Source organism: Chrysochloris asiatica, unplaced genomic scaffold (assembly GCF_000296735.1).
Source record: "Chrysochloris asiatica unplaced genomic scaffold, ChrAsi1.0 scaffold00036, whole genome shotgun sequence".
NCBI classification, from domain to species: Eukaryota; Metazoa; Chordata; class Mammalia; order Afrosoricida; family Chrysochloridae; genus Chrysochloris; species Chrysochloris asiatica.
In genome coordinates this window covers 18,235,345-18,261,091 of record NW_006408554.1, presented here as the reverse complement: position 1 = coordinate 18,261,091, position 25,747 = coordinate 18,235,345, and the positions used below count along the sequence as shown (strand labels likewise).

General features: G+C 39.5%; 1 protein-coding gene and 1 pseudogene across 1 annotated transcript in view; one reads left to right on the top strand and one right to left on the bottom strand.

Moving 5' to 3' along the window:
• The window catches only part of TTPA (tocopherol (alpha) transfer protein), a 73,205-nt gene extending 61,782 nt beyond the window's left edge, over positions 1 to 11,423 (bottom strand). Inside the window, exons 1-2 of the mRNA XM_006860081.1 lie at positions 11,220 to 11,423; positions 1,668 to 1,821 (exon numbers count right to left, since the gene is read on the bottom strand). Coding sequence (XP_006860143.1) covers positions 1,668 to 1,821; positions 11,220 to 11,423 — 358 coding nt within the window. The remainder of the gene's footprint in view (positions 1 to 1,667; positions 1,822 to 11,219) is intronic.
• The window catches only part of LOC102839541, an 85,987-nt pseudogene continuing 71,661 nt past the window's right edge, over positions 11,422 to 25,747 (top strand).

Here is a 25,747-nt window from a genome sequence, read left to right as displayed (position 1 = left end):
TGGATGGCATGGCATTCTGTCAGTTATGGTAATAACTCTACTTATAGAAAGTGCTGGATCCTTTGGGTTATCCCAGATCATGGGGGTGCCATTTCTAGTTAGAAAATTAGTGGGAGTCATCTCTATGATTGTTTTATTTTTTCCTATATATTTTGTAGTAGTAGCTCTCTGCTTCCCAAAGCTGCATATGCAAAGTGATCAGCACTTAGGTCCACGTTTTCAAGTTACTGAAACCCCTGACTTCGTTTAGAAAATAATTCAGCTATTCTTTTTGACTGTAAAATATTTTGACAGCATCTCTCTTTCCTTTTCCTCGATATTTCCTTCTCATTATATACACATTGTGTAAATCAAATCTGTGTTTGAAACAATGAAATGAGCTCTTGCAACATTCAAGTACTCACAGTAGTTTCCCCATTGTTGCTCTGTCACGTTTTCAGAAAGTCAGCCTGCTTTCATCTGAAATTATCAGTAAACTCCTAGAAATCCTCTTCTGGATTTGGTCTTCTATCCAAATCATCAACAGCTTCTTCTTCAGCTTGTGGATTGGTTCTTGCCTCTTCTTGGTTAAAATTGTCAATTTTATGCCTTTAACTGCCTCTAAAATATTTTTCTTATCCTTTAACCATGGCCAAATATGACTGTCCTTTTCACATGGTATTTCACCAGCTTTCCTTCAATTGTCATTATAGTTGCTGTTGTTATTGTTAGGTACCTTCAAATGGGTTCCAACTCATAGTGACTCTGTGAATCTTTATAGAAGCAGAAAGCCTTATCTTTCTTCCATGGAACAACTGGTGGATTCAAATTGCTGATCTTGTGTCTAACACATAAACCAAATAATTTCCATAGCTACATCCATATCTATAGCCTTCCTGGCCTTTTTGGATTAGAACTTTCAGTGACCTGATTTCTTTTGGTAAACATATTATTGGAGAGATAAGCAGTGTAGTGAGAGAAATTTGAACAATTCAGCTTCAAATTAACAACTCATTTTTCCGATGGTACAAGATGCTGATTAAGATTACAGGATGGACCTGGTCTACAGTAAAGATGGTCTCAGTGGCTTAATAATGAAGTTGCGATTGTAACAGCTGTCAGGAACACAGTTCAATTGTTGAGTGTCGTCAGAGTTAAACATTCCGAACTTTCTGTCTGTTAAGAGTTCTGATGCCAATTTCATTGTAGACCAAACCAGAGCCTACTATACAATCATAAAATTGAACATCTTCAAGTGAACATTTGTGAGTGATCATTTCAGAAAAGCATGTGCTGCAACACTGTATGTGGTATTATTACTAATGATTGTTGTTGCTAAGTGCCATCGAGTCTGTTCCGTCCCATAGCAACCCTGTATAGGGTTTCCAAGGAGTGGCTGGGAGCGTGAACAGCTGACCTTGCAGTTAAAACCAACTTTGCAGTCCAGCACATTAACACACAGTGCCACATAAAGACTCCATTACTAATGATAATGTTAAAAAAAAAAGATGGTTATAAGTAGGGTTCATTGTAATTCAAGTATGTCGCAAGTTGGGGATTGCCTGTATATTTTTACAACGGCAATAATAAAGATGGGCTCATTGCTTTCTATATGGTTTGTTATTATTGTTGTTGTTTTCTTATATGGCAGTCAAAAGGGAAAAACAAAGGTGCTGTGTATTACTTACCAATTCTGTAAATAAGAACTTTGCTGCCGGTGGGATCCCTGGATCTCAAGACTCCAAGGTAGCCTGCCTTCAGAAGGCCAAGGATACTTCTAGGGTGTAGGTCTGCACTTATTTCTGGACATTCTTCTCTCCACTTATAATAGTTTTTTAGTAACTGGAAAAAAAAAAGTAAAATGAGATTTCTCTAGAGATGAGTTGTAGCATACATAAATAGTAAACACTATGTAAAACTGGTAGGAAAGTCTGGTGTTACATATAAACCTCGTCATTTGAGGACTTTGTACTGAGTTATCTTTCTTCCTGTGAAAATTAGAATTTCCCTTCATTAAGGATATAATAAAGTGATAGACATTAATCTCAAATTGAAAGTTGAGTTATTTTTCTTTGCCACATGTGGTAGAGCCATCTCCAAAGATGGCTACCAACAATACCTCCCCTCCTGTTATACACATGCCATTCCTCCCATCAAGAGTTGGAGTCCATTTTCTTTTCCCTTGAAACTGGGCTGGCTCTGTGCTTTGATTTGACCACCTGAATATGGTAGAAGTAACACTGTGCCAGTTTCAAGACTAGCCATTAAAAGATGCACTGCCTTCTGTTTTTGCTCCTCATGGGATTCAAATAATGTGTTACAGTACTGTTGTTGTGGTCAAGTGCTGTCGAGTCGATTCTGACCCATAGTGACCCTGTATAGTGTTTCCAAGGAGCAGCTGGTAAGCTTGAACTGCCGACCTTGCAGTTCAAACAGTTTGCAGTCTGGTACATTAACCCACAGCGCCACACCAGTACTCCAGTACTAGATGATAGCAATTCATTCATATAGCAAGGAATCTTGGTCTTCTTGGATAGACTGGCTTCTCTCAAATTCTCAGCTGACCACGTGGAGCAGAGATGAAACATCCCTGTTGAATTACATCATTTGTTTGTTTTAAGAATAGGTGTGTTTTAAGATACTAAGTTTCAGGGTAATTTCTTTCTCATGATAGATAACTGAACCACCACCATTAATCTTTTCTGAAATAAAAGAAAATAGAATTCAGAAGATGAGTAAACCCTTAATGTCACTAAACAATTTGTGTAGAAATTGTCAAATGGGAATATAATTTTCTGAATAAACTTTCACCAAAAACACAATAAAATATTATTTTGCTTTTTTTTTTTTTTTTAAAGGTGAATAAACCCAGCAAAATTTTTAGCATCTACAATATTCCTGATATTGTTTTAGGTATTTGAGTTACAGTACTGAAGAGACAGAATATGTGCCTTCACTGGGGCTGACCTACTGATTCTAACTGGATCACCCAGGCCATTCTGTCCCAGTCTGCTTCTGCAAAAAACCCTGACTCTGTCTTTTGTTATCGGTGTGATCTTGGATATTTAACTCCTTTGAGTCTTGTTTCCTCAAATATAGAATGGGAATGCTAATACTCGTTTGGAGAGTTATATATAAAGCATAATGGGCATAATGAGTAATTGTTGTTAAATGCCATCATCAAGTCGGTTCTGACTCACCAAGGAGTGGCTAATGAGCCTGGACCACTGACCTTGCAGTTCAAACCAACCTTGCAGTCCAGCGCCACACCAGTAATAGCACTGCTATTAATATAAGGGAAATTTATTTGGATCATTTGTTTAGGTTTATATTAAAAATAACTAAGATCTTTTCATTTTTATTTTCAATCCTATAAAAAAGAACTAAATCAAAGATAAAAGAAACATCTCTATATCACCTTCTAACAGAAAAACAACCAAAATTGACTTTAACTATCAGAAAAATAAACAAAAATTTATAGTGGTATACATTCAGAAAGGTTCAAGAACAATACATCTGGCTATTAGATCTTGGAAAAATATGATTTAAAAATATACTGCTTTTCTCAAAAGAACCACCAAAAATCATTAGTCAACATATGCAAATAATACAAACATTGTCAGTGTATTATGATGTTGTTGTTAAGTACCGTCGAGTCAGTTCCTACACATAGCTATCCTGTACAGGATTTCTGAGGCTATAAATCTTTGCGGGAGTGGAAAACCTCATCTGTTTCTTGTGGAGCAGCTGATGGACTCAAACAGCCAATTTGTGGCTCGCAGTCCAGTACTTAGCCTACAGAACTATGGCACTCTTGTCAGTGTATTATTTGTTATTGTTAAGTGCTGTCGAGTCTGTTCCAACCCATAGCGACCCTGTATAGGGTTTCTGAGAAGCTGCTGGTGAGCTTGAACAGCCAACTTTGTGGTTCAAACGGACATTGAAATCCAGCATATTAACCTACAGCATCACCCAGGACTGCCAGTATATTCTGGTGGTGGTGGTTCTGTGCCGAGGAGTCGGTTCCGATATATTATAGAGAATATTAAAAACAACTTTATACATTTAAAACGTATTATATTTTAACTTTCCTTCTTATAATTTTCAGCATTCCAATTTTTTTGAAAATGACAAAGCATTTGTTTCATGCTTGAAAACCTCTGTTAACAATGTAGAACTGAAGTTCAAATGTAAGGACAGGGCAGGTTTTATATTTAAGAGTTACTGGCATAAACTTGATAACTAACCACAAAATGGATAATGGTCTGGATGAGAAACCCTTACAAAAGAAATGAGTTGTAGGTAAAATTCTGAGCCTTGGGAAATGTCACTTACTGGGAGAAATGGAGAGCTGGTGGCACTGTGACATGAAGCAAGCCATCTGTGCTGATCTGCTCCTCCCTTTCTCTTTCTTATTTTGTACCCATCTTTCTCTTTCTTCCTGTCTTTCTCTCACTTCTGCACTTAATAAACTTTTCTTTAACTGGTTAAATAAACAGCGTGTTGTTAAGAGTTAAATGCAACAGTGAGGTAAGAAAGAAAAAAGTCCGTAAATCTGCCAACAAAGAAATAATTGGTGACCTAAATAACAGTTTCCAAAAGCAGTAAGAACAAAAGACACATTGTAGATTCTGATATAGACATTCTATTCTATAAAATGAATGTTTGCTCCCTCGCCCTGGCTTAGGGAAGATATGGATATGTACTAACCACATATTACGATGCACATTACTTTTCTGATAGATCCCTCAGACACAAACACAATCCTTTAAATTATGATTGAAGAAAACACTGAAGATAGTATACTGGCGCCTGTATCTTAGTGTGGCACAGGCAGGATAATGCTCTGGACCACAAGGTCAGTTTGAGTTACAAGCTCAGCAGTTCAAACCCACCAGCCACTCCTCAGAAACCCTATACCAGGTGACTGAGTTGGAATCAACTCAAAGTCACCTAACAACAACAACAATAGAAATAATGGTTTTCTTTTTCCATAGACTGTAAAAGGCTGTATCTTCATTTAAAGGAATCCTTTACATCAGGGATGGGGAATGTCCAGGCCGTGGGCCTTATGTTGTTGTTAAGTGCCATCTAGTCATTCCAACTCATAGCGACCCTGTATAGAGTTTCTGAGAAGTGGCTGGTGAATTTGAACCGCCGACCTTGTGGATCAAATCAACTTTGGAGTCCAGTGCATTAGCCCACAGTGCCAGACCAGGCCTCGGCGGCCCATATAAGCTCTACAAAATCATTGGGTAAGGCCTTGTCAAGGCAATTGCAGCTCCAGTCATGACATTGTTGTTGTTGTTAAGTGCCCTCAAGTCGGTTCCGACCCATAGCGACACTGTATAGGTTTTCTAAGGAGCAGTTGGTGAGTTTGAATCGCCTACCCTGCAGCTCAAACTGACCTTGTGACCTACTGCTTATCCTACAGTGCCATACCAAGACTCCTGCCATCACATCGCTGTTGTTGCTAAGTGCCTTCAAGTCAGTTCCCAATCATATTAGGGGTGAGTTAATTAAATGTTAACTTAATTAACATTTAATTGCATTAGGCAAATCTACTGCACAAGACCTTTTTAAAGTGTTGAAGAGCAAACATGCCAGTTTGAGGACTAAGGTGCGCCTGACCCTAGCCGTGCATTTTCAATAACCTCATATGCATGAGAAAGCTGGACAGTGAATAAGGAAGATAGTAGAAGAATTGATACCTTTGAGTTATGGTGTTGGCAGAGAATATTGAAAGTACCATGGGCTACCAAACACCGATCTGTGTTAGAAGAAGTACAGCCAGAGTGCTCCTTGGAGGCCAGGATGGCCAAACTTCATCTCTCATACTTCTGACATATTGTCATGAGGGACCAGTCATTGGAGAGGGATATCATGTTTGGTAAGGTGGAGGGTCAGAGAAAAAGAGGAAGACTCCCAGCGAGATGGATTGGCAAAATGGCAGCATCGATGGGCTCAAGCCTGGCAACAATTGTGAGGTTAGCGCAGGACCGGGTAGTGTTTCCTTCTGTTTTACAGAGTTGCTATGAGTCGGTACAGACTTGATAGTACCTAACAACAATTTATATGTTTGACCAAATATAGCAGGCAAATTTTTAAGTAGATAATTTTGTGTGGTCTGCGAATGATGTTATAAATTTTGGCAGAGAGAAGGTTCCCCTTCCTGCTTTAGGTAAAGTGCTGGTTACCCATCTTTCCTTGTAATGGGCACAAATATAAATCTCTTCCAATTGGCTGACCAGGTAACTGACTTTCAAATTTCTTGGCATGAGTAAGTGCTTCTAGTATTGTATCCTTTTGGAGAAACATCTCAATTGGTTTTTCATCAATTCCCAGAGCCTTGTGTTTACATCAATGCCTTCTCTGTAGCCTGTTGTTGTTAAGTGCCATCGAATCAATTACAACTCATATTGATGCTGTATAGGGTTTCTGAGGAGCTACTGGTGAGCTTCAACCGCCAACTTATGGTTCAAATCCAACTTGCAGTCCTGCATATTAACCTGCAGTGCCACACTAGGATTTAAATACCAGTATTTCTTGATCATATGCTATCTCTTGAAATGGTTAAATGTTGATCAATTATTTTTGATACAGTGACTCCTTTCATTGTCTTTGGATGCTTCCTGTGTCTTTAAATATTTTGCCTACATAATCTTTTAATATTGCAACTCAAGGCTTGATTTTTTTTTTTCTCCTTCAGTTCTTTCAGCTTGAAAACTGGTAAGTATGTTTTTCCCTTTTGGTTTCTAAAGGTCTTTGAACATTTCATTATATTTTACTTTGTCTTTTTGACCTTCCATTTGAAATTTTCTGTTCATCTCTTGTACTTCACTATTTTTCCCAAGCTTTAGCTACTCTAAGTTGAAGAACAAGTTTCAGAGTCTCTTCTGACATACATTTTGATCCTTTCTGTATCTTGTCTTTCTTCATGAATGATGCCCTTGATGTCATCTGGTCTTCAGTCACTAGTGCTCAATACAGTCTTAAGATATATCCTTGAGATCATCTCTAAATTCAGGTAGGGTATATTGAAGGTCATACTTTGACTCTTGGGAACTTTTTAAAATTGTCGTCAGCTTCAATTTGAACTTGCATAAGAGCAATTGATGGTCTGGTCTGCAGTTTCATACACTTTCAAAAAAAAAAAAAGCCTTCTTTGAGTTGCTTTTAGAGGTTAACTATACCATTTCTCTTCCTCCTCACAACTATTTGAGACAAGGATAAGGAAACTAAAAATTACACATGTTACTTTGCAGTTGTTATTCATGGTGGGTTCTTAAACCACATCTGACAATTTAGGTCAATGAGGTGACTCAAAGTGAGTCCCTTATACTTTGTGATATTATCCCTCCGAGAAGGGGCTGCTGGAGATTGACTTCAGTCATGTGACAAATTAAGCAATTGTGTCTGTGCAATGATACCCCAATAAAAACTCGGAACACTGAAGCTCAAGTGCCCTTCCTTGGTTGACTATACTCTGTGTGTATTGTCGTACATCATAGCAGGTAAGAGGTAATACCATCCATGAATACACAGGGAAAAGATAACTGGAAATTCCACATTTGGACCCCTCCCAGAATTTGTCTTATGTCTCTCTTGTGTCTGGTTCTGATTTGTGTCCTTTCTCTGTGATGAGACTTATCAATGAGTACAGTAGCTTTCAGTGGGTTCTGGGAGTTTTTCTAGCTAATTCTCAAAACTGAGAGTGGGTTTGGGGAAATCCCTAAATTTGCAGTTGGTGTCAAAGATTTGGCAATCTGGAGGACTATGCCCTGAACCTTAAAGTTTGGCTTACTCTGGAAAAAGAACTTTAAAAAAAACTTATCACATAGAGCAAAAATATAAGAAATGGTACTTTGTGAATCCCATGAGAATATGTGGAACCGGTAGGCAGATTGATTAACTGTTGGTTGCTCTTTATTATTTTAAACTGAAGGGGAAAGTGTAATGTAGTTCAGAGTACACATTCTGGAGTCAACCCACATTCAAGGTCCATTCCACTACTAAATAGCTATATGATTATAAGCAAGTTACTTACTCTTTACTTCCCAGTTTGTGAAATGAGAAAATAATGACATAATTCCTACAAATAGTATTTACTAAAGTATCTGGAACTCCATAAGCATATTAGCTATCAGGATGATGAAAACTTATCTGTTCACTATAACTACAGAAACAAAAAGTAAAACCACAATCATTTTAATTATAACTGACGTACTAATCAAACTCTCTTATACACTAAGACTATAGAGCTTTCTTTCATTAAAAACAAGGGAGTTTGAGTTTAATCAACTGCTTTTGTGGAGAAATATTTTTTAAATAGTTTCACATTCTTACCCTTTCCCTTTCCTTTCCAGTTGGCAGAAAAGTAAGGCAAAGAGTTCACAGACAGAAACTTGATTTCCAGCCAGTAGATTTAGATGCAGTCCTGCTAGCCAACTCCTTCAGGGAATGGAGCAGGGAAAACACTTCAGTAAAATAAAGAATACAGAAAAAGTATATACAAGAGTATCTGAGAGGCTACAGGTAACTCAGATCTATTTTCCTATTTAGATATTACTTTTAAAAAGCAACTAAAATGAAATCAGTAATTCATGCATTTTTTATTGTTAGCCATCTCTACAAATATACATATTTTTAATACTTCACTTAAACTGTTCTCTTTAAAGGACTTTAGACTGTTTTCAATTCACTAGGTGCAGAGTAAATATTAGTTTATTACTCATGATGCCGGGATACGTGGACAGCCATCTGGCAAAACAAAAATATAGCTAGATTCCTACTTTTTTCCTTGTATCAAAATAATTCTAGGTAGATCAAAGATTCTAATCTTTAAAACATTAATCACAAATTACAATAAGAATCTTGGGTAGAAATGGAGCTTTAAAAATTCAGAAGCAATCAAATAAATAACATTTGATAATAGAAAAAAAACTCAGAAGTAAAAGAAAATGGTATTAATTATATCAAAAGACAAACAAGCAAATAAGAACAAAGGTCCTTATTTAATACATGAAGCTATTCTATGAATCAATAAGATGATTAAAAATCCAAATAGAAATGAACAAATGGCAAAAACAGGCCTTTAACTAGAAAATATTTTCATTTGTAATGCAAAAAAATATTAACCTCACTTGTAACTAAATAAATGCATCTGATAAGACTAGTGAGAAACTGTTTCTCACTAGTTTAGCAGATTTACATATTGTAATATTTAATATGAGAAATTTGGCAGATTTACATATCATAATATTTAATATGAGAAAAAGCACCATCATGTAATATTGAAGTAAAATTGCTACAAACTATTTGGAGACCAGTTTGGTACCTTCATCAACATTGAAAAGTTCACGTTCTGCTTCATCCAGTGATTTTGCAAGTTGAACTTGTTCTATGAGGATATATTCTTATTTATGTACAGAGAGGAATATATAAGGACATATTACCCCATTAGAATTTGGCAACCGAAATCATGTAAGTTTTTAACTGCATCCAGTCTCCCATACTGCCAGGCAAGTTGAAAGAGTTAAAATAAATAAATAAATAAATAAAACCACTGAATGAAGGAATAGACAAATAAGGCAGTAGTAGCTGTAGTGAAGTGCCGTAGAGTCGGTTCGGACCCATAGCTGCCTTGTATAGGGTTATAGGGTTTCCAAGGAGCAACTGGTGAGCTTCAATTAACAACCCCCATTTGTTCAGGACTGGTTAAATAAATAATATATATACCCACACAATAGAATAATGCACAACTCACAGAAAGAATAAGACTGAGAAACAAATCAAGCTTTTATTCATACACTATCATAAATATAAGGAGCTCTGGTAGCGTAATGGTTACGAATCGGGCTGCGAGCCGCAAGGTCAGCAGTTCGAAAATACCAGCTGTTCTGAGGGAGAAAGATGAGGCTTTCTGCTCCCGCAAAGATTTACAGCCTCCGAAACCCTGTACAGGGTCGCTGAGTCGCACATAACAACAACATCATAGATATGTTTGATAGTGATCCCTTATGTAAAACGAGCATGTAAAAAAGGGAAGTGTAAAAACATGCATAATCTTGTGTGAGTGTAGATTATATCAATTAAGAAATTGTTAACCACAACTACCTGTGAGTAGACAACTGACAAGCTGAGCTTTTGGGATGGAGAAAATCACTTTTCTATGTTACATTAGCTGGGTTATTTTTATTGCCTATAGTCATTACTTTTTCTATTAAACATGAGTTAACAACAACAGATCTCATACTAAACTCATACATAATCCCTTCCCTGTCTTCCTGTGGGACATTTGAGCAAGCCACTTGAAGAACGGGCTAAATTAGGTCCAACTGCTGCAGTTCTTGTATGTTATTCTGTATCAGGCACTGTGCTAGGCACACCTTGTCCTAACCTTTCAACAGGTTAATGTTCAATCCTTACACCAGTCAGTGAAGCAGCATTTTTACCTTTCTTCCACAGCTGAGGACTCTGAACCCCAAGTGACCCAATAATAAATGCAAAATTCAAGGTCAAGCTCCCCTTCCCCATTGCTGTCTTCCTACCTCTCTCTTTTCTCAAACAGTGTAACTTCTAGCCAAACACAAAAGAACAGCCCTAAACTCCTTCCACAGATTCAAAATGTACTGATCTGCTTTACTGTCTCCACACCAAAGTATTATCATCATCAATATTACTATTTTGCTACGATAGGGTTTCAAACTTTCAAGTTTGCCAGTAATTTCATTCCTCTCTCCACACTGCTAAGATGCAAGAGTTGTGAGCGTAGTACTTAGTACTTCGTTGTTGCCTTTGTTTTAAATAAGATAAGATATGCACTCTACAGCTCACTACAAAGTTGGCAGTTCAAACTCACCTGTCACTCCTTGGGTTTACTCCCGTAAAGATTTATAGTTTCGGAAACCCTGTATATGTCGCTGTGAGTTGAAATCCACTCCATGGCAGTGGGTGTTTCTTGTTTGTTTGTTTACAATGATAGACCTTCTAAGGAGAGAAAAGACCTTTCCTCCAAACTTGATAGGCTAGAGGGACTCAGATAATTCGGATAGGGCGGGAATTCCCGCACTGGCGGTCAAACGGGCTATCCTACTAAAGACTGCACTTTCTTGGTTTCGAGTTTCCATGACCCGGAGAAACTGGAAAGACCAGCGCAGACGACTGGAGGGAACTCCTGCAGTCACAACTCACGGCCCAAGTGTGGCGAGGCTGCGCGCCTCAGTGACAGACACACCTACCCGCCAGGCCAGGTCCAGGTCGAAGTCCCGAGCGCGGAGAAACCGCAGCAGGAAGGAGTCGGAGAGCGGAAGGTGTGCGAGTGAAATGCCGGCCTCCAGGGCCCGGTGCCGCAGTTCAGCCAGGCCTGGCTGCAGCAGCGGCGAGTGGTCTGGCAGGGCGTTGAGCCGCTGGCCCGCGGTGAGTCCCGGCCGCTCTTCTGCCATGCCTGTAGTTGCGGCCACCGTTGCTGCGCGCGGATTAAAAGAGCGCACCCCTAGTCACCTAGCCGACTCCTCCTTCGGTGGCTGCGGTCCAGCGCATATTCAGCCCCTTGCCAGACTGCTAGCCCGCCAGCTCCTCGAGGTCGCTGCCGCCTCCGACCTAGGGCCGCTAGGAAGCCCGCTGGCCCGGCGGTTCTAGACCTCAAGCGGGCGCAGCACCGTAGAGTCGGGAAGTGACCCAACCCCATGCCCCCCGCGCGCCGCTGCACAAGTGGTTAGGGGACCAGCTACCTCCCTAAAGGTAACCTTTCTGGTGCTAGTCACATCTGAAGCTTTAAGTAACCCAAGTCGTTCCCCGGTGAAGGAAAAGGTGTTCGACGCCAAGAGGAAGACAAAAAGTTAGTTTGCCAACCTCACAGTCAGGTGGGATTTTTTTTTTTTTTTTAACAATAATCTGGTATTCCTTCCTTCTGCCTTCCTTCCTTCCATCTACCCTGAATTTTAGAGATAGAAGGAGCCTCAACAAAACCATTTGGTGGCACGATGACAGATGTGCTTTCTTTAAGGATTCAAGCAGATTTATGTCTTAGTTATGTAATGATTTCGAACACATACACACGTCCCATAATACCACCTTAACACACTCATTATTCGGACCCTTCTTCCTAATTCAGATAAATTTCTCAGTTTTTGTTACCTTGTTGTTGTTGTTAAATGCCGTCGAGTCGGGTCCGACCCATAGCGACCCTGTACAGGGTTTCCGAGGGTGTAAATCTTTATGGGAGTAGAAAGCCTCATCTTTCTCCCGCGGAGCAGCTGGTAGTTTCGAACCGCTGACCTTAGGTTCGCAGCCCGATTCGTAACCACTACGCTACCAGAGCTCCTTACCTCTACAAATATGTGACTGGCAAATGCCTGTGTTTTTTTTTTTTTAATGCCACAAACTCCAGTTACACTTTACCACCACTGAATTTTAAGCATGTCTAATCTCGATGCTGGTGAGTTGGTTTCGACTCATAGTGACCCTGTACACGGTTTTTGTAGAGCAACTGGTGGATTTGAACCGCTGATCTTGCAGTTAGCAGTCCAGTGCTTAGAGCAAGGTCGATGGTTCAAGCACACCAGTTGTGCCTTGGAAATCCTGCACAGGGTCGCTATGAGTCAAAACCAACTGAAACCATTTAGCAACAACAACGATAATCTCTCCGTGAGGCAGGGCGATTGCTCTGAAGGATAAACAGTGGACTGTAAACTACAAGGTTGGAGGCTTAAAGTCATCAGCAGCTTCTTAAACTTTATGTTGTTGTTAAGTGCTGTCTAGTCACCTCTAACTCATAGCGACCCTATATAGGGTTTCTGAGCAACAGATGGTGAGTATGAACCACTGACCTTGTTCAAACCAACCCTTCCGTCCAGTGCTTATCCTACAGCGCCACACCAGGACTCCACTGATCAGAACTGATACACTTGATTTTAGCTATATGCAGGGTAGCTGTAAATTAGACTCCATGGCATTTCACAGAATCTCTCCATGGACAGTCTGAAGCTTTTTTCTAAGTAAGTGATCCTGGGTAATGAAGATGATGGAGGGAAATAATGTGGAATACTGAAAGCTTGCTAAATTTTTTTTTTGTTGATCTTTACCATTGAATCCACCACTTGTTGTCAGTTGGTTGTACTAGGGTAGCACTCATGTTGCTGTGATGTTGGAAGCCAGTGGTATTTCAAATACCAGCAGTTAGAAAGTCTCAGCAGAGCTTCCATGAGGAAGAAAGGTCTGATTATCTACTTTTGAACATTAGTCATTGAAAACCTTAGGGGTCACAACAGAACACTGTCTGACTCATTTTCTTTGTACATATCATCAAGAGGGATCAACTGCTAAAAGACAGCATCATATTTGGTAGAGGTCGAGTGAGAGGGAGAGAGACCCTGGTGAATTGGGGGGTACAACAGCACAGGGATGAACTCACAAAGATGAAGCTGTCAGTTGGAAGGCTGACAGAGGACCAGGCAGCATTTTGTCCTATTGTATATAAGGTCACCATGAGCTGGAATCAAATTTATGGCAGCATGGTGTGGCACTGTAGAATAAGCACTGAACTGCAAGGTTGGTGTGAACAGCAAGGTCAGCAGTTCAAACTCATGAGCTGCTCCTCAGAAACCCTGTACGGGGTCGCTATGAGTCAGAACTGATTGGACAGCACTTAACAATGTTATTGTTGTTGTTAGGTGCCATCGAGTTGGTACCAACTCATAGCGTCCTTATGCACAGCAGAACAAAACACTGCCCGATCCTGGGCCAACCTCACTACTGTTGCCACATTTGAGTTCATCAATGCTGCCACTTGACCAATCCATCTCATTGGGGGTCTCCCTCTTTTTATTTGACCTTCCACCTTACCAAACATGATATCCTTCTCCAGCAAATGGTCCCTCCTGACAATATGTCCAAAGTATGAGAGACAAAATTTGGCCATCTTGGCCTGCAAGGAGCATTCTGGCTGCACTTCTTCCAAAACGGATCTATTCATTCTTTTGGAAGTCCATGGAACTTTCAATATTCTCCAACACCATAACTCAAAAGCATCAATTCTTCTATGGTATTCTTTATTCACTGTCCAGTTTTCACATGCATATGAGGTTATTGAAAATACCGTGGTTTGAGTCAGGTGCACCTTAGTCCTCAAGCTGACATCTTTGCTCTTCAACACTTTAAAAAGGTCTTGTGCAGCAGATTGCCTAATGCAATACGTCATTTGATTTCCTGACTGCTGCTTCCATGAGTGTTTTGATAGTTGATCCAAGAAGAATGAAGTCCTTGACAACTTCAATCTCCATTGATAAGAATGTTATTTATTGGTCCAGTGGTGAGGATTTTTGTTTTCTTTACACTGAGATGTAATTTATCAACCTATTGAAACTATCCTAGCCTGATGTGGCTCTGTGAATTAATGCTCTGGACTACAAAGTTAGTTAAAACCACAAGGTCAGTGGTTCAAGCTCACCAGCTGCTCCTTAGAAACCCTATACAGAGCTCTGGTAGTGTAGTGGTTACAAATCAGGCTGCGAGCCACAAGGTCAGCAGTTCGAAACTACCAGCTATTCCACAGGAGAAAGATGAGGCTTTCTGCTTCCATAAAGATTTACAGCCTCAGAAACTCTGTACAGGGTTGCTATAAGTTGGAACCGACTCCATGGCACATAACCACCACCACCATGGGTCAGGCCGACTCGATGATACTTAACTACAACAACTGAATTGTCCTGGTGTGGCACTGTGGGTTAATGCGCTGGACTGCAAAGTTAGTTTGAACCACAAAGTTGGCTGTTCAAGCTCATCAGTCGCTCCTTGGAAACCCTATACAGGATTGCTATAGTTTGGAACAAGACTTAATGGCACTGAACAACAACAGAATTGACCTGTCTACCCAAAAGGAAATGAATGAAACCAGTTCTTATTGAAAGTATACTATGTGCTCAGTAGATGCTGGGGTTGGTAAACTGAATCAAGCCAAATACTTGGCTCTAATACACTTAGTGTGTAGTGAGGGAGACTACCAGTTCATCTATGAAATAAATATGTATTGAGTGACTCCTGGGTCTAGACCCTATTTTAAGTACTGGGGTTACTCACATGAACAAAATCGAGATTTGATCTTGCCTTCAAGAGATTTGATTATGGTGTGGGCTAGTAGACAAGAAACTAGATAAATAAGTAAATAAATGTGTGTGACATGACAACATTGCTTGGGAAATCATAAAGCAATTAAGAGAGATAGTGACTCCAGCGTTGTTTGAATACCCAGCTGAATGACATGAGGGAGCTAGCCAAGGGGATGCCTGAGGCTGGGGCGGGAGCAGGGTGTTGGTGATGATAGTAGATTTGACTTCTTTTCTCTGAGAGCCTTGAAGCCACTAGAATAAATTATCAGAATTTAATGAGAAAGCTACTATAAATGAGAGAAGTGATTCTAAGCTTTGGTTTTTATTCAAAATGAGATGGTAAACTATTGAAGTAAAGATTTGTAATTCCGCATGAAATCTCCTAGGAAAGGGATATGGAGAAAGTGGGGACAGACCACAGAGGAAGGCTAAGTAACTCCATCCAGGAGATCTGGGATGCCTTCATGAAAGTTCACATTTGCTTAGTCTTAGCAGATGCATTGGGGAGAATAGTCAAGTGAAGAAGAGAGGAAGAAATCAGGACAAAAGTGTACAAGTCAAAAGAGACCATTTATGTGTTACACCTCACTGGGAGCTCTGAATAATTAAAGGTATAAGAAAGGCCAATCTTCCCTAGCAGTTCCAGTGCTTAGAAGTGAATTAATAAGAGAGATTGTACATAGAATGTTTTCTTTCAACATTTTTTTTCCAATATACTTTTTTATACATCCTTACCGTTGTTAATTGTCACGAAGTCTGTTCTGACTCATAGAGACCTTGTATAGGGTTTCCAAGGAGTGAATGGTGGGTTTGAACTGTTGATCTTGTGGTTAGCAGTCTAGTGCTTATCCTACAGCACCACACCAGGACTCCTTTGTTGTTGTTGTTCAATGCTGTCAGAGTTGCTTCCAACTCATAGTGACCCTATTTAGGGTTTTTGAGGAGCGGCTAGTGAGTTTAAACGGCTGATCTTGGGGTTCAAACTGACCTTGCAGTCCAGTGCTTATTCTACAGTGCCACACCAGTACTCCAAATTGCTAATTACTTTATTATAATTAGTCATAAAGTTCAGTAAGAAATCATAGACATTATTTAGTATAGCTATGGTATCATTCTTATAAGTGGGCTGTGTGTAAATGTAGCATTCAAATGGTAGTTTCTACATTTGTTATAAGATAAATGCAAAAGAATATTGATTGATTGCAAGCAAAGTAAGTGAAAAAAGCACCAACTCAGAGTCCAGACAGGCATGATAGATTGGTCCTAAATACTCAAAACGGGGCATTGGTAGCAGTGGATAGCATGTAAAGCGATGTGTGATTTCTATACTTAGGTCAACTGACAAGAGGACAATGTTAACTGAAAGAGAAGAAAAGTTGAAAAAGTGGTGGAGTAGACATGTATGGTAAGAACCCTACACTTAAACTTGATTATTATTTTCTTAAATGCTGACTATATTTGTGTCTTACAACAATGTCTTGTGAAGCTACTTAAAATTATTTGAATTCTTGACAAAAGTTTAAGAGGATGTTTTGTATGTGAAGTGTTTTCAAATTTGCTGTCCTTAAATTCTACCCTCATGAGCTCTCATAATTACTAAAAACACATCCAAGTCTCCAGTACAAAGATTTTAGAAGATTTCTGGAACAAAAGATATAAGGAAATAAGAACAAAAGTGAAAGGAAGACTTAGTTGATATTTGTCCATTTAGCTTACAACTTACTCTGAAATTGTTCAACAGTATATTCTTTTGGAATTCAATAATTTATTAACCAAAACAAGACAAACAAATCCATTGCCTTCAATTCAATGCCAACTTATAATTACCTAAGGGTCAAAGTAGAACAGCTCCATAGGGTTTCCAAGGCTATAAATTTTACGGAGGCAGTCTTCCACATCTTTCTTCTATCCAGAAGCTGATAAGTTCAAACTGTTGGCCTTTCTGTTAGTAGCCATATCCTTAACCACTGTGCCACTAGGAGTCCTGGTATATTTACTAATTACTAAGTGGTAGATTTGTGAATTATTAGCACCTATGAATCCACAAACTTCCCACTTAGTCTATTTTGCTTTCAGCCTCACAGCAGAGACACAAATACTGTTAACCACTGTTAAAAAATTATTTCCTAAAAAGAATAAAATTATTTCTCTCATACAGGTATGGAAATGAACATGTGTGGATAATTTATTTAACTGATAAAGAGGAAACCAAAAAGTGCTAGAATAGGTTCAAAGGAGAAGTAAAAAAAAAAAAAGTAAAAATTTACAAAGGAATATTGAAATTGAGGTGCAAAATGAGGGAAAGCCAGTTTCTTCCATAGCTTCCATTGGACTGCTACAGGTTGAGACAGCATGTTCATAGACAAGAATTATTTGCCATCACTATCATTTGTCAATAATTTGGAGTTATGAAATATCAAAATAGAATCAAATAGAGTTTGATTCTATTTTGATAGAATCAAAATCAGATCATCTAAAAGAGTGTCAGCTAGAGTCTACACAATGCACAATTTTTCACTGAGGCACACATTCTTCTTTATACCATTTGGGAAGCTTTTATTTTAAAAAGTATTTTAAATAATATTTATCATAAACAATTCCCAACATAGAGAAAATAGTAATAAATATTAGTTTACTTCATTACAGTCATTGTAATCTTCATTACTTCATTACAATGAAGGTTTAGTGTAGTTTTAGACATCTACAATATTTTGTTGGTCTAATTTTATCTGACTCTTCCATTTTTTTTTATTAGTTGAAATATTTTAAAGCAATTCCCAGATATTGCAACACTTAACTGGTAAATACTTAAATATGCATTCCTAACAGCTAAGTGATTTTCTTTTTTAACATTACCACAAAACCATTTTTTGCACCTAGCAAAATAAACAAATCACTGTGGCCCTGTAAGGTAAGCACTGGACTGCTAATTGCAAAGTCAGTACTTCAAACCCACCAGCTGCACCTCAAAAACCATATACAGGGTTGCTCTGGAAGTGTAGTGGTTACGAATCGGGCTGTGAACCGTAAGGTCAGCAGTTCGAAACTACTGGCGGTTCTGCGGGAGAAAGATGATGCGTTCTGCTCCCGTAAAGATTAACAGCCTCGGAAACCCTGTGCAGGGTCGCTATGAGTCGGAAGCGACTCCACGGCACATCATAACAACAACAACAACGAGTTGTAACCAACTTGATAACACAGAACAACAACAACATCTAATACTTTATCTATCCTCAGGTTTCCTTAATTGCCTCAAAAATATCATGTTAAATTTTATTTCTCTTCACATTATTAGTTGCTATCGAGTTGGTGAAACATTGCCCGGTCCTGCGTCATCCCCACAATTGAATCCATTGTTGCAATTACTGTGTGAATTCATCTCATTTAAGGTTGCCCTTAGTTTGACTTTACCAAATATGATGCCCCTTTCTAGCAATTGCTCTTTTCTGATGACATGCCCAAAATAAGTTTGTCAAATTCTTGCCATCATGGCTTCTAAAGGGCCTTCTGGTTGTGTTTCTGAGAAACATTCTGGCTGTGTTTCTTCTAAGACTGATTTGTTCATTCTTTTGGCAATCCACAATATATTCAATATTTCCACCAATACCACAATATTCACACAATGCATCAATTCTTCTTCTGTGTCTTTTTCATTGTTCAGTTTTCACATGCATGTGAGGTGATTGGAAGGCTATGGCTTGGGTCAGATGTTAGCATCTTAGTCACCAAAATGACATCTTTGCTTTTTAAGACCTTAAAGAGGTTGTTTTTTTGTTTTTTTGTGACTTCTTTGCCCAATGTAAATGGCCAATTTGTAATTGGACCCATTGAACAGGGAAAGACCATTTTATCCTCTTGAATATTGAGAGTCTCTGCTAAAAGAACAAACAAATCTGTGTTGAAAGAAGTACAGACAGAATGCTCCTTAGAAACCAGGATGGCCAGACTTTGTCTCTTGTATTTCAGACATATTATCAAGAGGCACCAGTCCTAGAGAAGGACATCATGCTTGGTAAAATGGAGGGTCAGTAAAAAAGAGGAAGACCCCCAGTAAGATGGATTGGTACAGTGGCAGCAGCAATGTACTCATGTGTAGCAATGATTGTCAAGATGGCGCATGACTGGGCAATATCTCGTTCTGTTGTGCATATGGTTGCTACAGACTCGATGGCACCTAGCAACAATAACAACAACAATTGAGGCTTTTGGTGGGCATTTATGTACCTTTCCATCAGAAATCCTTGTGACTTTGTGCATTCATGTTCATAGTCCATACTCATCTCAAGAGGTATATCCAGATATCTTTCCATCAGTCAGCCCTCTCAACATTTCTCCTGAACTGTTCTTTCCAAGCATCTTATCCAAACAACCCACCGAACACTGCTCATAAATCAGAGTAGATTTATATTATAGACTTTTCCTTCTGCAACATGAACTAGACAGTAAGATGTACCATCAGAAGTTCTACTCACTGGGAAGATTTCCTTTCACCACCATCTTCCAGGAGAAAATATGAACAGGGCTGTCATACAATATTTGCAGTTAGTGCCAGCACCATGCAGACGTATTCATAAACCATATCCATGCTTTTCCTTTCTCTTTTAACTGGTTGTAGACATTGCCCATCAATTCATGACTGTGACTTTAGAGATAATTGGCAATGCATTATCTGCTACCATAAAGGTTTGAGTTATGCGCTTATGAAATTTACCTATGCTTCTGTCTTAGACTGAATTCTCTAGAGGAGAGAAGAAACAATGAAGTGTATGTATAAATATATAGAGATTTATTTCAAGACAATGGCTCACACAATTGTGGAGACTGGCAAGTCCCAAGTCCTTGGGCTGGGTGTCAGTCTGGAGGCATCTTTTGAGTCACATGGTTGCAGGGGCTGACCAACCCAAAATCTACAAGTTGGGTGCCCTTATTGGGAAACAGTCTTTGAATCTGCTATTAGTTAGTTTAATGTGAAATCATATTGAAGTAATCCAGCTCAGATTTTTGTGCATATAAAAGAGACCCAGACAGACAGACAGAGCAGGACATGTGAAGATGCATCTACAAGCAAAGGAATGTCTGGGGCTACCAGAAGCTGGGCGATACAAGCAAGGATCTTACCCTGGAGTGTTTGGAGAGGGCAGGGCCTGGCCAACTCATTGATTTAGACTTCAGCCTCTAGAACTGTAAGACAATAAATTTCTGTTGTGACAAATCTCTCCCAACCCCACCTCCACTTGTGGTACTTCTTATGGTAGCCCTAGGAAACTAATACAGTACTCCAGACAAGAAGCTTCACTGATGTGGTCCTCTGGTGTGCTGTGTCTAAGGACCTCATTTGTTGACTGTGCTTTTCTCACCAGATTCAAGAACTTATAATTATGTGACAGACTAGTGTGTCAACAGTTTTTGTTTTCCTTTCCAGATGCATTCTCTACTTTTCTCCACCATTCTGTGTTCCACAAAGCTTATCGTTACCAGTTTTGTTGATGTGCCCTCTTGACTCCTGACTTCCAGTTGTGTCAGTGGGAGGCACTGGCAGGAGATGGGAGAAGTTTGACATCAGGGTATTATTCTCTGATGTCCTGCCTGTGAGGTCACAACAGGTTAATTACACCCCTCTATTGAGGGCCATACTCCTGCTAAGTGACCCTCTTTCACAGCTAGAGATATGGTAGGTAGCTATACTACAGATGCATCCCTGGAGGTCTAAGGACTTGGTGCTTCACATTCTCTTACTGTTGTTGTTAAGTGCCATGGAGTTGGTTCCGACTCATAGTGACCCTGTACAGGGTTTCCGAGGCTGTAAATCTTTATGGGAGCAGAAAGCCTCATCTTTCTCCCGCAGAACAGCTAGTAGTTTCTGACTCAAATTCAGGGTGACCCTATGCATGTCAGAGAAGAACTGCTCCATGTTTCAATGACTGATTTTTTTCAGCAGTAGATGGCAGGCCTTTCTTCTGAGATCCATGTTAGTGGACGCCAACCAAGACTACTTCTATTCTTTCAGTTAGGAGCCTAGCACATTGTCCATTTATACCACCTGCTTGCCTCAGACAGGGACTCACCCTAATTTAAGTATACCATCTCTTTCCAGCCCGCTAGTTTTCTCTGAGCTATGTTAGGTATGAAAACAAAAGAGTTGGCAGTCCTGAGATCACAATCCCTTCTTGCATGAAGGAACAATGTTTCTGATTATGTTTGCTGATAGACTTTGGACATCTTTTTCTAAGTCAATTAACAACAACAATGAAACAGTTGTCCTCAGGTTGATTCTGACTCACATAACCTGAGGTATTGCAAAGTAGAACTGGCGCAGCACTGTAGACTAATGCGCTAGACTGCAAGGTCGGTTTGAACATCAAGGTCAGTGGTTCAAACTTACCAGCCATTCCTCGGAAACCCTACACAGGGTAGTTATGAGTTGGAACTCACGTGACAGCACTTAACAACAATAACAGACCTTCTAAAAGTAGCTCACTAGACATTTCTTCTGAGGTGCCTCTGACTGGGCTCAAACTGCTAACCTTTTGGTTATAGCCAAGCACTACCCGGAGTCCATTTGCAACCTAGGGTTGTTGTTGTTGTTAAGTGCCGTCAAGTCAGTTCTGACCCATGTTGTTGTTAAGTACCGTGGAGTCGGTTTCGATTCATAGTGACCCTGCACAGGGTTTCCAAGGCTGCACATATTTATGGGAGCAGAAAGCCTCATCTTTCTCCTGCGGACCAGCTGATAGTTTTGAACTGCCGACCTTGAGGTTAGCAGCCCAATTTATAACCACTACGTTACCAGAGCTTCTTAGTTCCGACCCATAGTGGCCCTGTATAGGGTTTTCGAGGAGCAGCTGGTGAGCTTGAACCACTGACCTTGCAGTTCAAACCGACCTTGCAGTGCAGCTCATTAACCCATAGTACCATACCAAGATTCCAGTCAAGAAACTATATCTAGAACCTTAGTTATAATTGATATTATCACTTGATTAAGTTTGCAATAATTTGCAGTCATCTTCTAAGACCCATCATTTAGAATCAAATGTAATTATCAGCATCCCCAATATGAAAACAAGGTAATTTTACTTCATTGCAAAGCTAACTCAAGGGCTCAGGACCAATGGGCTTCCATGGACTGTTTTCACAGATGTTACATCTTAATGGCACATTGGATATTTTTGTGTGTGGAAAACCATGGACACAAATCACTCCAAATTAAAGAGTGATACAAAAGTGTTGGTCTCTGAATGTGAAGATGTTTTAGGAATGTATTAACCAACTATTTTAATACCATTTTTCATTGAATGTAAGATAAGAAAATATCTTAAGAAAGAAAAAACTGTCAGTCAGAGTACAATAAAATGCTAAAACACCCCTAATTGTAAGTATCTCCTGATTTCAGCAATGTAAGAATGTGAAAAAGAATGAGTCTTTGACTCATTGAATTGCAATAATTTTCCTTTTTATGCATTTGTTGAATTCCTGGTGTGGCACTGTAAGATAAGCACTGGACCTCAAGGTAAGTTTAACTGCAAGGTCAGCAATTCAAACTCACTAGTTACTTCTTGGAAACCTCAGACAAGTTCACTATAAGTTGAAACCAACTCCACGGCACCTAACAACAACAGCAACAATGCATTCATTAGCATTGTTGCTGTTGTTGTTAGGTGCCGTGGAGTTGGTTCCGACTCATAGCGACCCTATACAGGGTTTCCGAGGCTGTAAATCTTAACGGGAGCAGAAAGCCTCATCTTTCTCCTGTGGAGCAGCTGGTAGTTTCGAACTGCTGACCTTGCGGTTCACAGCCCGATTCGTAACCACTACGTAGCATTACTGAGTTATATGTGATAAAAACATATTTAAGTCTAAAAGAACTCTTTCTGTAAGCATAAAATAAAAGAGTTCAGTGACTGTTGTTGTTAAGTGCCATCAAGTCGGTTCTGACTTGTAGCGATCCTATAGCACCACACCAGGAGTCCAATTTAAGTGACAAGAAAGCATAATCTTTTTCTTTCTAAATGATAACATAAAATGGTACCGTTTACAATTGATGGCATCTTGTTGTTGCTGTTGTTAAGTGCCATCGACTCAATTTCAACTTATAGTAACTTTATATAGGGTTTCCGAGGAGCAGCTGGTAGTTTTGAACTACCAACCTTAGGCATGCTAAAAATACCCTATCAGCTTTACCTGTACTCTTGATTCTCATCATGTCTTTGTCTTAAATTATGACTTTGACTTCTGCTTGCCAATGTCCATATCTCTGTTTTGACCTTTATTTAAGAGGTACAACGTCAAGTTCTGACAGTTTCAATTTACTAATTCTTCCTTCAAAGATACTGGTAGTATTTACGTTAAATCTAAACTTTGCAAGTGCTTGTAACTTCTGACCCAGATATGAGTTCTGATCTCAGTTTTCTTTTTTAGTAAGTGATCATTTGTCCTGGTGTGACACTGTTGTGTTGCAGACCATCCAGACCTGGTCAGGAGTTCGAGGTCCTGTGGACCTAAGTGTTGCCGACCGTACAGAGCGCTGGCTCTGAGGAACAAACTCTAGCCACTTAGCAGATGTAGCAAACTGTCTTTCATTTTATTGTTCAGTTATGTTTATTATTAATTGCATACATGAAGCCCTGATATCCACAGATAAATGTAATTATTTTCCTAAAAGACGAGACTGTAAAATTCCAAAGAGGCAAAGTTCTTTCTTCAAAGAATTCAGTCAAAGTAAATTGTTCTAAGGTCTTTGTTCTAAGGTCAAAAGGACACCCTCCCTAAAGTGCTTCCAGGTGCAGCCCTATTCACCCAGGCATCTCTTTTCCTGAAGAACCTGGGCTGGGCAGCCAACACAATGGGACTCCTCCCATTCCTCCTTCTCCTGCCCCCATTTGAGGCTAGGTGCTAAAAGGTATGTTAATTAAGCTTGAGAAACCAAGTTGCGGTGGAAGTACAATGTAAAGTTGCCTGAATGTCTGGAATATTAGGAATGTTCACTGTACCTTGTCTTAGTCCCTCCCAACTTGGTGTAAAGCTCCTCCCCTAAATAAAACGGAGGCGCAGGCTGAACCAGGTGTGCTTTACAGCTTGGAGAGCGTGCTATACGGCTGACTAGGCATGCGTTGCTGACCAGCTAGTAAGGGGAACGTACTGCCCGCATAGCTAAGATGCTTGCTATGTGGGATCTTACTGCCCTCATGGCTAATATGTTCACCATGCCGGATCTGCTGGACACCAGTAATGCATCCACTCTGGTTTCAGGGTGTCTCTTTGTCTCTCTCGTTCTGTCTCTGTGTCTCCTCTTTTGCTATCCCTATTGCCGCCAGATATCCCCACGTCATGAACCAAACATCCGTGTCGAGGCCGGTCCTCGGCAACTGTTGGATAAGCATTGGACTACTAAGCATAAGGTCAGCAGTTCAAACCTCCAGAGGCTCCTTGGAAACGCTATACAGTGTTACTGTGAGTCGAATGACTCGACAGCACTTAACAACAACAAGCTGCAAACTTGCTCAATCATTGGAATAATTTACCTTGTGTTTTTCCAATGACAGAACCTGCCAGCCCACCTGAGACCATAGAGAAGAAGTCTAGAAATCTGAATTTGTAACAAGGACTTCAGGCAACTCAGGATAAAGCGAGTATTGGAAACACTAATTGAAGGTAATCTGGTTTATCTTTCTGACCCACAGATTTTTTCACTGGAAAATCTGTCCTTCATCTTCACGATAAAGGAGATATCATAGAATTGTCTGAACTCTTCAACATAGACGTGCTCAATGCAGCTCACCTCAAGATAAATAAATAAAATTTAGAATTTATAAATACAATTTGGTCTTGATACATGAATTCACATCCTCTGTGGATAATTTTTAACTCTGCCATTTTGAAATATACCCTAACAAGGGAAGAAGTGATTGTAACAATCTGTTATGTATATGCATCTTAACATAATGCCTGTTGGTCTGAGTGTTGTTGATATAGGCACATCAGCACATCTGGTAAGTCATAAATATACAACTGGAGATTTCTGGTTGTTGAGATTGAGACTACCCTAAACCCTATCAACAAAGAAACTTATAATGAAATATTTGCATTGATAAAAATTATCAAATGTTTTAGGAGCACTGGCTTATAACTTTGGTCCACATGACTCCATTTCTTCATAAAGTCACCATTTTCAAATGCAAATTAAAATTATGATAAATATTTGTAGAATAATTACCATGGAAACCTACACTTCAATGGATCTACTCCTAAAGAAATAATGTTTCCCACAAGTTAATACCACTGGAATGCAGAATAGATGTAGCTTAGTGCCCATTGAATGTTGAACTGAGGAATGGTATTTTACAGTACATCCATTCATATGCACTTACTATGTGTCAGGGATAGGAATATGTATTTTACGTAGTCCTGGTGTGGCGCTGTGGGTTAATGCATCAGACTGCAAAGCCATTTGAACTGCAAGGTAGGCAGTTCAAGATCACCAGCTGCTCCTCGGAAACCCTATACTGGGTCACTATGCTCAGAATCGACTCAACAGCACTTAACAATAATTATAGTTTTTGTCTATTTTGAAAAATCATTTAAGTATCCTTCAGCTGTGTTAATGCATTTTACAAACATTGGTAAAGAGCCTTCTTTGTGCATGTTGTTGTTTTTGTGAAGTGCCA